The sequence below is a fragment of the Lactuca saligna genome, chromosome 1 (assembly GCF_052625555.1).
Source record: "Lactuca saligna cultivar CGN05327 chromosome 1, ASM5262555v1, whole genome shotgun sequence".
Classification (NCBI taxonomy): domain Eukaryota; kingdom Viridiplantae; phylum Streptophyta; class Magnoliopsida; order Asterales; family Asteraceae; genus Lactuca; species Lactuca saligna.
The window spans coordinates 86,604,904-86,616,601 of record NC_136417.1 but is presented as its reverse complement, the minus strand read 5'-3'; the positions used below and the strand labels follow the sequence as shown (position 1 = coordinate 86,616,601).

Here is an 11,698-nt window from a genome sequence, read left to right as displayed (position 1 = left end):
GACTTTTAGAAATTTCTTTTATTGTTGGATCTTGAAGATTCGTTAAACTTCCTTTTCTCGCCAAACTTAACTCTCCAAACCTTTTACTCTTATCTGGGTCTCAACATTCATAGTTTCCCAGATGACGACTTTCAAAGTGGTTGCTTACTTTACCATCAGACCAAAGTCCGTTGGCAATCCATTAGCAAACCTGCAGCTTACTCGGTGACACTCCTTCTTCCCTTTTTTTAGGATCTAAAATTCGTTGTTGATCTCCAGAAGATCTTGCTCAGAGGAATACTGTATTTTCAGTTCCACCGAAATGTCTTCCCAAGTCGTATTAGCTAGTAGCTTCCACCAACTTAGTACTCCAGACTTTAACAGTGTAACCGCGAAAGCGGTACACTTTTTGTTGCTGCGGTCGCAACTTTCAAACATCATCTCCATCTCGGAGATCCAATCCATGACTTCCACCGGTGTTAGGCTTCCATAAAGACTTGGTGGTTTGGATTCCATGAATTCCTTGTACTTACACCCACGTCCATCATTTCCTCCACTGGGGTAGTTTCTTCTACCTACTCATGGCTCAACTTGATTCATATTCTGACTATAGTTTCCTTCATCTGATTGTTCAAAGTTCAATTCAGACTGTTCAACAGGCATAGTAGGTTCATCCCTATCATGCAACATCTATCTCATATCCTCTATTTGTTCGGTCATCTTAGCTAAAAACGTTTCTTGGACACCTACCATTGTGATCAGCTCGTGTTCAACTCTACTTTCGATGCATGCTCAATCACAGGCTGCTGATTAGCATTTCCATTAGCGTTTTCGAATCCGATTTGGGTTCTCACCATGTTGATCTATACACTAAATTCGTGAATTGAGATCTTTATTTATGATAGACATTTAATCCTCCTTGATACTCCAAAAAGCTACATGTTGTTTCAAATACCGTAATTATATGTTTAGAATTCTAAACACACAAAGTTTCCAGATCTAATCGCCAACAGACCATAGATCTGATCAAATAATAGAATATAAGGCATCTTTGTAGGTAGTGGACATTCATCACACAATCACCGCTTAACATTCTATGTTTAACTCTAGAAATCCTACAAATTCTTAGTTCGCTTAAACTCATATTTTGATGTCAACTGTAACATCCCCAATTTCACGGCCAGAAAATACTTATTTGTTTATTCTTTATTTGAAAATCAAAATATCCTTTTTAAATAAATATGTTATGGAATTTGCTCCCAATAATATAATAAAGAATTTGTCAAAACATTTCCAAAGAAATATGTTTTCATTATATTAAAAATCTCGGGATGTCTTTGTCAATACATATGAAAAGCATAAACATAATTAACAAAGGCCTTACAACATCTATTTATTCTAGTGGCCTATAATCCATTGATCTCTCATCAGATCATTAGTCCTATGCTCTCTTGGCACTACCTTTTTACAAGAAACTGAGTGGGTCATGCTTGGGAGTTTGGTGAGCACATAGGATTTTCAACCCACAATAATTAATTTTATTAATTTCATCAATCCAATCAACTCAATTACCCATTCCCATTATCGTCACTTTCTGTCCCTAAAACATCTAATTCAAGGAACCTATCCTAAGAATTGTCATTGGGATGACAACACTACTTAGCGGGATTCCTCGACAATATATGTTAAATAAGGCAACCATGAGGGGAAGGAAGTACATCTGGTGGACACTTAGTTCAAAATATTTACAGGTTGGGAGCCTGGTAGCGTTCCACTAAACTGTTTAGAATAAACTGTGGTCATCATCTATACTCTGCTAGATGATTGGATCATCTTAAACATCAAGACCTCTCATAATTTATTTCATCATCTATATCATCTACCCATCTTTACTTATCATAATTATAGGTATAAAATACATTACAATTTAAATCAAATAAAACATGTATATTTTATTCATCCAAAGTTCAACTTAACGTGGGAAAAAAAAAGGAAAAGATTGTAAGTGAGAAGAAAATAAAAGAAACCGGTGTTCCGAGTTTTATTAATGAAGGTAAGTGAAAGGAAATGAAATGATCAATTTTCATCCAAACTTTTCTTTTAATTTGGAAGGATTTGAAGAGAATGACAAAACGTTTAATTTTTCTTCCACATTTTTCAACTCGGGAACCCAAAAAAAAAATTTATTTTATTTTATTTTCTGTTTTTTTTTTTTTTTCCCTTCTATTCTTTTCTCTACTACAATTTGAGAACACATGTCACATATCGCATATGGCCATGGAAGGAGCAGGTGAACATCTACGGGCTATAATCCAGGCATCATTAATCACTGGAAAAATAAATGTAAAAAATAGAAGCGTCTGACCTGTTACATGAGAGTGATATGATTTATAATTGCTATTAGTTTACCAGAGAAGTCTTGTTATATGGTTTGCAAATATACGTATAAATATCAGGGACATTTTAAATTTGATTATGAAATCGTGTGCCTGTTGCCAACAAAAAAATATTTTATACTTCAGTTATGAATATATTACGTTATTAATATAATACTAATATAAAACTTGTTTTATAAAATATTGTGCTTCGGTGAGAGCAAATTTCGAATCCATACAAACACAATATCTTCCACCTAATCACTTCTCGTCTCCCTATATAATAAGCCTCGGCTACGCATTCATATCATAAAACTTTTACACCTACACACATTTATACGATGGAAACAGTACTGGTGAAAACCGAAAGCAAGCCACATGTAGTATTCGTACCATATCCAGCACAAAGCCACATTAAGTGCATGCTGAAACTAGCAAGGCTACTGCACCACAAGGGTGGCCTGGACATAACGTTCGTCAACACCGAGGTTAACCACAAGCAGTTACTCGAATCCGGAGGGCCAAACTCTCTTGATGGTGAACCAGGGTTCCAGTTCGAGACCATTCCTGATGGTGTTCCCGAGGGTACACCAAACTTCATGTATGCAGTCACTGCCTCTATTCTGGTCAACTTCTTGGATCCCTTTCTTGACCTTATGCGAAGGTTAAAGAATCCAGGTACTTGTATTCTTGCTGATGGTATGATGCCTTTCACCGTTGACGCTGCTGAGAAGCTTAAAGTCCCGATCGTCCATTTTTGGACTTTTGCTGCTTGTGCTTTCATGGGATATTACCAAGCTCCAGTTCTAATTGAGAAAGGACTTATCCCATTTAAAGGTTAGCTTCTTAGCTCCCTACATTTCTCAAGCAAATTATAAAAATCTTGAAGTTGATATTGTTGTTTATACGTGTATATAAGAAAATAAGGACGAAGAAACGTAAGTGGTAATTTACTTTTGTTTAGAAAATGTTTACTTATTTGTTCATTAGTATAACTTATTTGTTTACGTACCTAAGATTTGCTAATGTTTCAGATGAAAGTTGCTTCACCAATGGGTATCTTGACACTGTAATTGATTCGATTCCGGGATTAGAAGGGTTCCGTTTAAAGGACCTTCCGGGTTATATTAGAACCACAAACCCAAATGATGATTCCTATAATTATGTCGTTGAGTGCGTAAAGGCAACTAGGAGGGTCTCAAACATGATCATTCACACATTTGAGGAGTTAGAGTCAACTGTCATCAAAGTTTTCAAATCCATGATTCCTCATGTGTATACGATTGGACCATTGGAGTTGCTTCTAAATCCAATACAACTGGAAGAAGAAACAAAGAAGTTGGATGTTAAGGGCTACAGTCTCTGGAAGGAAGAAGATGGGTGCCTTAAATGGCTGGAATCAAAGGAACCACATTCGGTCGTTTATGTCAATTTTGGAAGCTTAATATCAGTGTCTTTAGAACAGTTGCTAGAGTTTGGTTGGGGCCTTGCTAACAGCAACCATTATTTTCTTTGGATCATCAGACCTGATTTGGTTATTGGAGAGTCTGCTGCCTTGCCTCCTGAACTCCAAGAGTTGATTAATGAGAGAGGCTTTATCGCAAGCTGGTGTTCCCAAGAGGAAGTGTTGAAGCACCCATCAATTGGTGGCTTCTTGACTCACTGTGGGTGGGGTTCGACCATTGAGAGCTTAACGGCTGGTGTCCCCATGCTATGTTGGCCATTTTTATGGGACCAACTAACTAATTGCAGGCAAATGTGCATGGAATGGGAAGTTGGCATGGAGATCGATCATAAGGTGAACAGGGATGAAGTGGAGAGGCTTACGAAGGAGTTGATTGGAGGAGACAATGGTAAGCGCATAAGGAGCAAAGCTCAGGAGTGGAAGAAAAAGATTGAAATTGCAACTGGTCCGAAAGGCTCATCTTCATTGAATATTGAGAAGCTTGCCAACGACATTATTATGTTTCCAAGAAAGTAGCTATCAGAAACTTGCTAAAGTTCCATGTTTTTGTTTTTAATTTTGCATAGCTCTTTTATTTTTTTCATAAAGCGTAAAAGGGGTAAATTGGAATTTGGATGTAAGATGTATTTGCATTAGAGTCAAATTCAAAATTATTTGAGTTCTATTTACGCTATACGATGTCCGTCCACATTGAAAATGATGATTTTTAACCCATTAATGTTACATTCCGAGTTAGGTTTTCTTATAAAATCACATCGAGATGTATAATTGAGAAAAAATGTATGAAATTTTGCGAGGGTATAAAAGTGAATTGAGTGGTTGAAGGAAATTATTCTTATAAACTTTTTTTTTGTTCGTAGTTCCATTAAGTTTTAAAGGTTATGATAAAATATCATCGGTCATTCTAATCTATATAGACAATATACGTTCTGTTCATAACAGTCTTAAATCACTACTCCGAATAGTAGAACGATTGTGAGATTTTGGATGATCAAATTATTTAGAAGTAACATGCAAAGTGAAATATAAAAATAAATAATTGAAAAAGATAGTATAATACTCATAAATAATTCTTTATTATTCATTCAACAAAATTAATTACATATATCTTGTTACAAAGCTTCAAAGTATTAATGTAACGACCCGTTCCCGGTACGTCAATTAATTAGTAATTGTTGTAAGTTTTCAAGAGGGACTCGGCGAGTTCTAGCCTGACTCGCCGAGTAGGGTCGCGTCTTCGGGCACGCGTGAGCCGGGGACTCGGCGAGTCCATCCGTCTGGGTGAAACCCTAAATCCCCGGGTTGCCCACTATTTATACCACCTTATAGCCCCCATTCTCGCCTCCCTCACCCTGAGAACGCAGTGATAGGACCCTAATCATCCCTTGAAGAGCTTATATGTGTTTTGGTGCCATTTTGTGAAGGTGTGAAGAAGGAGAAGAAGGAAGAAGCAAGGAGAAGTGTTGTAGTGCAAAGATCCAAGGCCAAATCAGAGTTAATTGAGGTATTTTCGGAGTTCCATCTTGTTATATGCTTTAAACTTCCATTAGAGCTCTCCTAAGAGCTAGTTGATGCTTGTTTCAAGCCTTACACTTGCATGAACGTCTTATTAAGTCGGAATATCTATGGATCTGAATGTTGGGGTGTTGTAGAGCCCAGATCTACTGTCTTTTTGGAGTTATATTGCATGTTAACCATAGATCTACCCATTTTGTGCATCTTTTAGCCTTATTTCCATTATTCATGAGGTTGTACACGTAAAGTTGGAAACTTTACGTGGTAAAACAGCTTATTGGACTCAGATCTATCAATTGTATGCATTGGATTCAAACAAAATCAAGTAAAAATCGGTTACATGGCGGCAACTCGGCGAGTCGGAAGAACGACTCGGCGAGTTGGGTCGCGAGTTCCTGATTCCTTCATTTTTACCAGTGTCGAGTGAACCCAGTGAGCTAGAGAGTGGACTCAGCGAGTTGAGGGTGAACTCAGTGATGGAGGGACTCGGCGAGTTGTTCATCAACTCGGCGAGTCCAAGGCAATCTTCTTAAAGATCAAGAACAACTCGTCGAGTTTGTTCATCCGGCTCGGCGAGTCGGATGAATATTGTCTGAGTTCTTGGATCAAGAGGGTACTCGTCGAGTCGATGCCAGACTTGACGAGTAGCAACAAGTAAGAGTGAAAAGTGAGAGTAGGACTCGGCGAGTTGGGTGGCCCAACTCGGCGAGTCAGTCCAAATGAGAGTAACTTTGACCAAGGGTAAAAGAGTCATTTTACCCCAAGTGCAGTGTTTAGTATTTGATTGAGTGTGTTTATGGACTTGTAGTCGAGGAGATTCAGGAGCAGCAGCCGTTAGCTTCCCGAGCCACACACTCAGCAGCCAGCTTACGAGGTGAGTTTCCTTCCAGTAGGAACGAGTCTAAGGCCACAATGCCGGCCCGTTCAGTTAGCAGTAGTTTCCGGATTTAGGTCCGATGCAGTAGTTAGTATGTTCGATGCCTTCGTGGCTTGAACAGGATCTTGCGTGTTATGTTTTATGCGTTAAGTATTATGTGTTCTGGGCTATGGCCCGATGTAGTATGTCGTATATGTGTTTATGCTAGTTGACGTGTTATGCTATGCCATGTTCAGTCAGTCAGTTCCGGACTTCGGTCCAATGCAGTTAGTTCCGGACATTGGTCCGATGCAGTTAGTTCCGGACTTCGGTCCGATGCAGTTAGTTCCGGACTTCGGTCCGATGCAGGGGACAAGGTCCCAGTCAGTTCCGGACTACGGTCCGATGCAGTCAGTTCCGGACTTCGGTCCGATGCAGGGACAAGGTCCCAGTCAGTTCCGGACTTCGGTCCGATGCAGTGGGCAAGGCCCAATATGTGTTTATATGTTATTGTATGGTATGTTGTATTTTGGGGGAGCTCACTAAGCTTCATGCTTACAGTTTCAGTTTTGGTTTTAGGTACTTCTGCAAGCAAAGGGAAGAGCTCGGGGTGACGGCATCGCACACACCACAGCTTTAGCTTTTAGCCTGGGATTGATTTAGTTTGTTTTGATTTGCCGTAGTATGATACAGTTTCCGCACAGTGTTTTCTATTATATTGGAATACATCACGTATGGTTTTATTATATGACACTCTGATTATGGTTTTGATTATATCGAAAAAAGCGAAATTTTTGGGTTGTATTTTTGGGTCGTTTCAAGTTGGTATCAGAGCCCTGGTTTGAGGGATTCGGATACACTTCCGGGTGTATCTGAACTCAAACTAAGGGAAATAAAAGATTTTAGTAAAATAAAAATGTTTTACAAAAAGAATTTTTAAAGCACTTAGAAAGAAAGAATTGTTTTTAACAAGATAGAGGTGTGTGCATGCGGTCAACCGAGCTCAAGTAAGTACTCCCAAATTACCCATACAAGTTATTTGTTCAGTTTCAGTTTCAGTAGAACAGCATGCTAGTATAGGGCTAAGGATCTAGGAGAATGCCTTATGTGCCTGCTTATGTGTTACAACTTTATGAGTATTGCATGCTAGAATTGAGTAGACAGCAGTAGGATAGCCTGTTTAGGTTAGGCCTGATAGTATGAGCTTAGCATCCTACGCTAGTGCAGTTTCTTGTTATAAGAATTGTTTTGCCTGAGTATGTTTCCCTTGTCCGAATGGTGCTTGCTTTGTGCTTGGTGGGGCTCTGAGTAGTGGGAGTTAGCCATTAGGTGAACACGTCACACCACATGTGATCAGGTTTGAATAATCCCAGAGTGCTGGAACTGGCCCTATTGCGCAGCTCTTGTTTGAGTCCAACCGTTGTAGGGACGGATCTTTTACTTGAAGGATTATATGATCCTCATCACATGTGATGGTGTTTAGGTGGTGGCTAGCTGGCATTATGAGGAGACCTACAGCAGCTGAGGACCAGTCGTGTTGAGCTTGAGGTTTCCCTAGGGCAAGCCTAGGATGAGAGTAGCAGAGAATGGCAGTAGTAGAAGTGACTTGGTGGAGTCAAGGCAGTTCTTGAGGAAAGTACGGATAGATGTGGAAGGTAGTAGGGGCCCATACTACTGAAAGCAGAGGATCCGTACTCGAATTAAGGAAGGCCAAGACAAGACCAGGAAGCTAGTAGTAGTATGATGATCCCTTGAGATATTTCAGTGTTCTGATGTTGTTATGATATGTTTCAGAATGGTAGTTTTGCATCCAAGGCCAGCAGCCGGCAGTTCAGATGCCGGAGGGGGATCAGGATCGGGATCAGGCCCGAAGGTCGGGCAGATGGATGAGCAGACTAGGGAGTTCCTTTCTTCTGAGGTTACTCGCATCATACTAGAGTAGACTCCTGTGATCTTCGGTTCGATCAAGGAGGGTATTTTGGAGCTGACGGATGAGAGATTGAGTACTTTCCGTGCTGAGATGGCGGCCGTGATGGGGTCGCGCACACTTACGTTCAGGGAGTTCAGGGCATGCGGGGCTCCAGACTATCATGGGGCGCGGGACCCCATAGCGAGTACTAGATGGTTGGCGGATGTGGCCAACGCTTTCCGCACTAGCAGGTGTCCCGAGGGGGACAAGGTCAGATTGGCATCCTGTCTTCTGAAGGACAGGGCACGGGATTGGTGGGAGGAGGTCGGACATGCCATCGGGGATGATGCGGCATTGGATGCCATGACCTGGGCTGATTTCTCTACCAGGTTCAGGGCGGAGTTTGCACCAGTCATTGAGGTGCAGCAGTTAGCTAGGGAGTTTCAGGACCTTACCCAGACTACAGAGATAGTGGCGGAGATCACCGCCAAGTTCAGGGAGAGGGCTCTTCTTGTTCCTTAGTATGCAGCCGATGAGGAGATGAAGAAGGCCCGTTATCATGAGATGCTGCGGAGTGACATCCGCATATTTGTGAGCCGGTCCAGTTGTAAAATGCTGGACGACATGATTGCCAGAGCTAGAGAGAGGGAGATTGATCTCGAGATGGAGAAGAAGAGGAAACCGGAGACGGTTTCGGGGTCAGGCAGTATGGGCAAAAAGCCCAAGGTTTCAGATCACAGGTCTAGGAGTCAGCAGAGCCACGGTCGGTGTGGCAAGTGTGGGAGATTGCACAAGGGGGTGTGCAAGGTAGGGAGTTCCGGCTGCTACAAGTGCGGTCGGACTGGGCATTTGAGTAGGGATTGTACGGCCCCTGCTACTACGGTTACAACATCAGATCTGATTTGCTTTCAGTGCAATCAGAGGGGACATAAAAGGTCCCAGTGTCCTAGTTTAGCTGCAGCAGGGAAGGTGGTTGCACCTGCCCCTGCCACCTTGAGGATTACGGATGGCCGGCAGGGCCGAGCTGATGCGCCAGTGGCAAAGAGCAGGGTATTTCAGATGACAACAGAGGAGGCGTGAGCGACTCCTGATGTGGTAACGGGTATGAATCTTTCCTTCATCTTTAATTGTTATTATATCGTTTGAATATTACTTGATGATATGTTTTATTTAGGGTCGTTCTCGGTGAACGGCATCCCTGCTTTGGTATTGTTCGATTCGGGGGCTACCCGATCATTTGTATCGCTTGCGCTTAGCAAGAGATTTAGCAGAGCTCCAGGGGAGCTGGATTGTCCACTAGAGGTTGAGATAGCAGATGATAGGACCGTGAGGGTCGGCAGAGTACATAGAGGGTGTTCCCTTCAGATATTTGATGAGCAGTTTTCAGTGGACCTGGTTCCTATTCCCCTGCGTGGGAATAAAGTTATTGTGGGAATGGATTGGCTGAGCCCCAATGGGGTGGTGATTGATTGTGAGCTTCAGCTAGTGAGGGTTCACACTCCCAGTGGGGGAGAGATAGTGATTCAGGGCGAGAGGCCCCAGTGAGGACCAATCTTTTGTTCCGCCGCAAGGGCGAGGAGCTATGTTCAGCAGGGTTGCGCTGGTTTTGTAGCTTACGTCTTGGATGCCCGGGAGAAGGGCAAGACGACGATTGATGATGTTCCTATTGTTCGTGACTACCCGGATGTGTTTCCCAAGCATTTGCCGGGGATACCTCCAGAGAGGCAGGTTGAGTTCAGGATCGACATAGTTCCTGGTGCGGCTCCGATAGCCAAAGCACCGTATCGACTTGCTCCCCCTGAGATGCAGGAGTTGTCTATACAGCTTCAGGAGCTGTTAGACAAGGGTTTCATTCGGCCGAGCAGTTCGCCTTGGGTAGCGCCGATCTTATTTGTGAGGAAGAAGGATGGGTCGCATCGTATGTGCATTGATTATCGGGAGTTGAACAAAGTAACGGTGAAGAACCGTTACCCACTTCCGAGGATAGATGACTTGTTTGATCAGCTTCAGGGAGCGTCTTGGTTCTCCAAGATCGATCTACGCTCCGGTTATCATCAGATGAGGGTTAGAGATGAGGATGTACAGAAGACTGCTTTCAGGACCCGGTATGGCCATTATGAGTTCGTGGTGATGCCATTTGGGCTCACCAATGCCCCAGCCGCGTTCATGGATCTCATGAACCGCGTGTGCAGACCGATGCTGGATCGGTTGGTGATAGTGTTTATAGATGACATCTTGGTGTATTCCAAGACACATGGGCAGCACGAGGAGCACCTGCGGGAGGTGTTGGAGACTTTGAGGAGGGAGAGACTTTTCGCAAAGTTCTCCAAGTGTGAGTTCTGGTTGCGCGAGGTGCAGTTTCTTGGTCATCTCGTCAACCAGAAAGGTATTTTGGTAGATCCGGGCAAGATTGAGGCCGTGATGCAGTGGGAGGTCCCGAGGTCTCCATCTGAGATTCGGAGCTTCCTGGGGTTGGCAGGGTATTATCGGAGATTTATTCAGGACTTCTCCAAGATAGCAGTGCCGCTCACCCGGCTAACCAAGAAGTCGGTGGTTTTTCGTTGGGGGCCTGAGCAGCAGGCGGCGTTCGAGACTCTCAGGCAGAGATTGTGCGAGGCTCCGATCCTTACCTTGCCAGACGGAGTAGAGGATTTCGTAGTCTATTGTGATGCATCGATCACAGGTATGGGAGCAGTATTGATGCAGTGAGGCCATGTGGTAGCTTATGCCTCGAGACAGTTGAAGCCTCACGAGGCTAATTATCCTACCCACGATCTGGAGCTGGGGGCAGTTGTGTTTGCCCTCAAGATTTGGAGACATTACCTTTATGGGGTCCGCTGTACTATATACACGGATCACAAGAGTTTGCGATATCTTATGGATCAGCCGAGTTTGAACATGAGACAGAGGAGATGGTTAGACGTGCTGAAGGACTATGACTGTGAGATCCTTTATCATCCAGGGAAGGCCAATGTGGTGGCCGACGCCCTGAGCCGCAAGGTGTCGACGGCCCCTATCAGAGATCTGTGTATGAGGATGACAGTGATCACTCCATTGTTGGAGCGGATCAAGGAGGCTCAGATAGAGGGCCTCAAGGAGGAGAGGCAGAAGTGCGAGAGGATAGTGGGCCGAGTAGCTTCGTTTGATTACGACAGTCGGGGTTTGTTGACGCTTCATGGTAGGGTGTGGGTACCGTACTGGGGTGGGGTACGGCACGTATTGATGGACGAGGCTCATAAGTCTCGATTTTCTATCCACCCAGGAGCGACGAAGATGTATCGAGATCTTCGATCTGATTATTGGTGGCCCTGCATGAAGCGAGATGTCGCTTGGTATGTGGAGAGATGTTTGACCTGCCGGAAGGTCAAGGCGGAGCACCAGAGACCTCACGGCAAGATGCAGCCGTTAGACATTCCCGTGTGGGAATGGGAGGACATCATCATGGATTTTGTCACCAAACTCCCCAGGACCGCACGCGGGGTGGACTCGATATGGGTAGTAGTGGATCGGTTGACGAAGAGTGCCCATTTTATTCCGATTCAGGAGAGTATATCGGCGGAAAAGTTAGCCGATATCTATGTGCGAGAGATTGTGGCACG

General features: G+C 43.5%; 1 protein-coding gene across 1 annotated transcript; it reads left to right on the top strand.

The window, feature by feature from the left end:
* The first annotated feature begins 2,682 nt into the window (after window positions 1–2,682).
* Window positions 2,683–4,492, top strand: LOC145040902 (UDP-glycosyltransferase 85C2-like). Its single transcript, XM_078988787.1, has 2 exons — window positions 2,683–3,191; window positions 3,389–4,492. The coding sequence occupies exons 1-2, from the start codon at window positions 2,696–2,698 to the stop codon at window positions 4,333–4,335; spliced, it is 1,443 nt and encodes a 480-aa protein (XP_078844913.1). The 5' UTR covers window positions 2,683–2,695; the 3' UTR covers window positions 4,336–4,492.
* The last annotated feature ends 7,206 nt before the right edge of the window (window positions 4,493–11,698 follow it).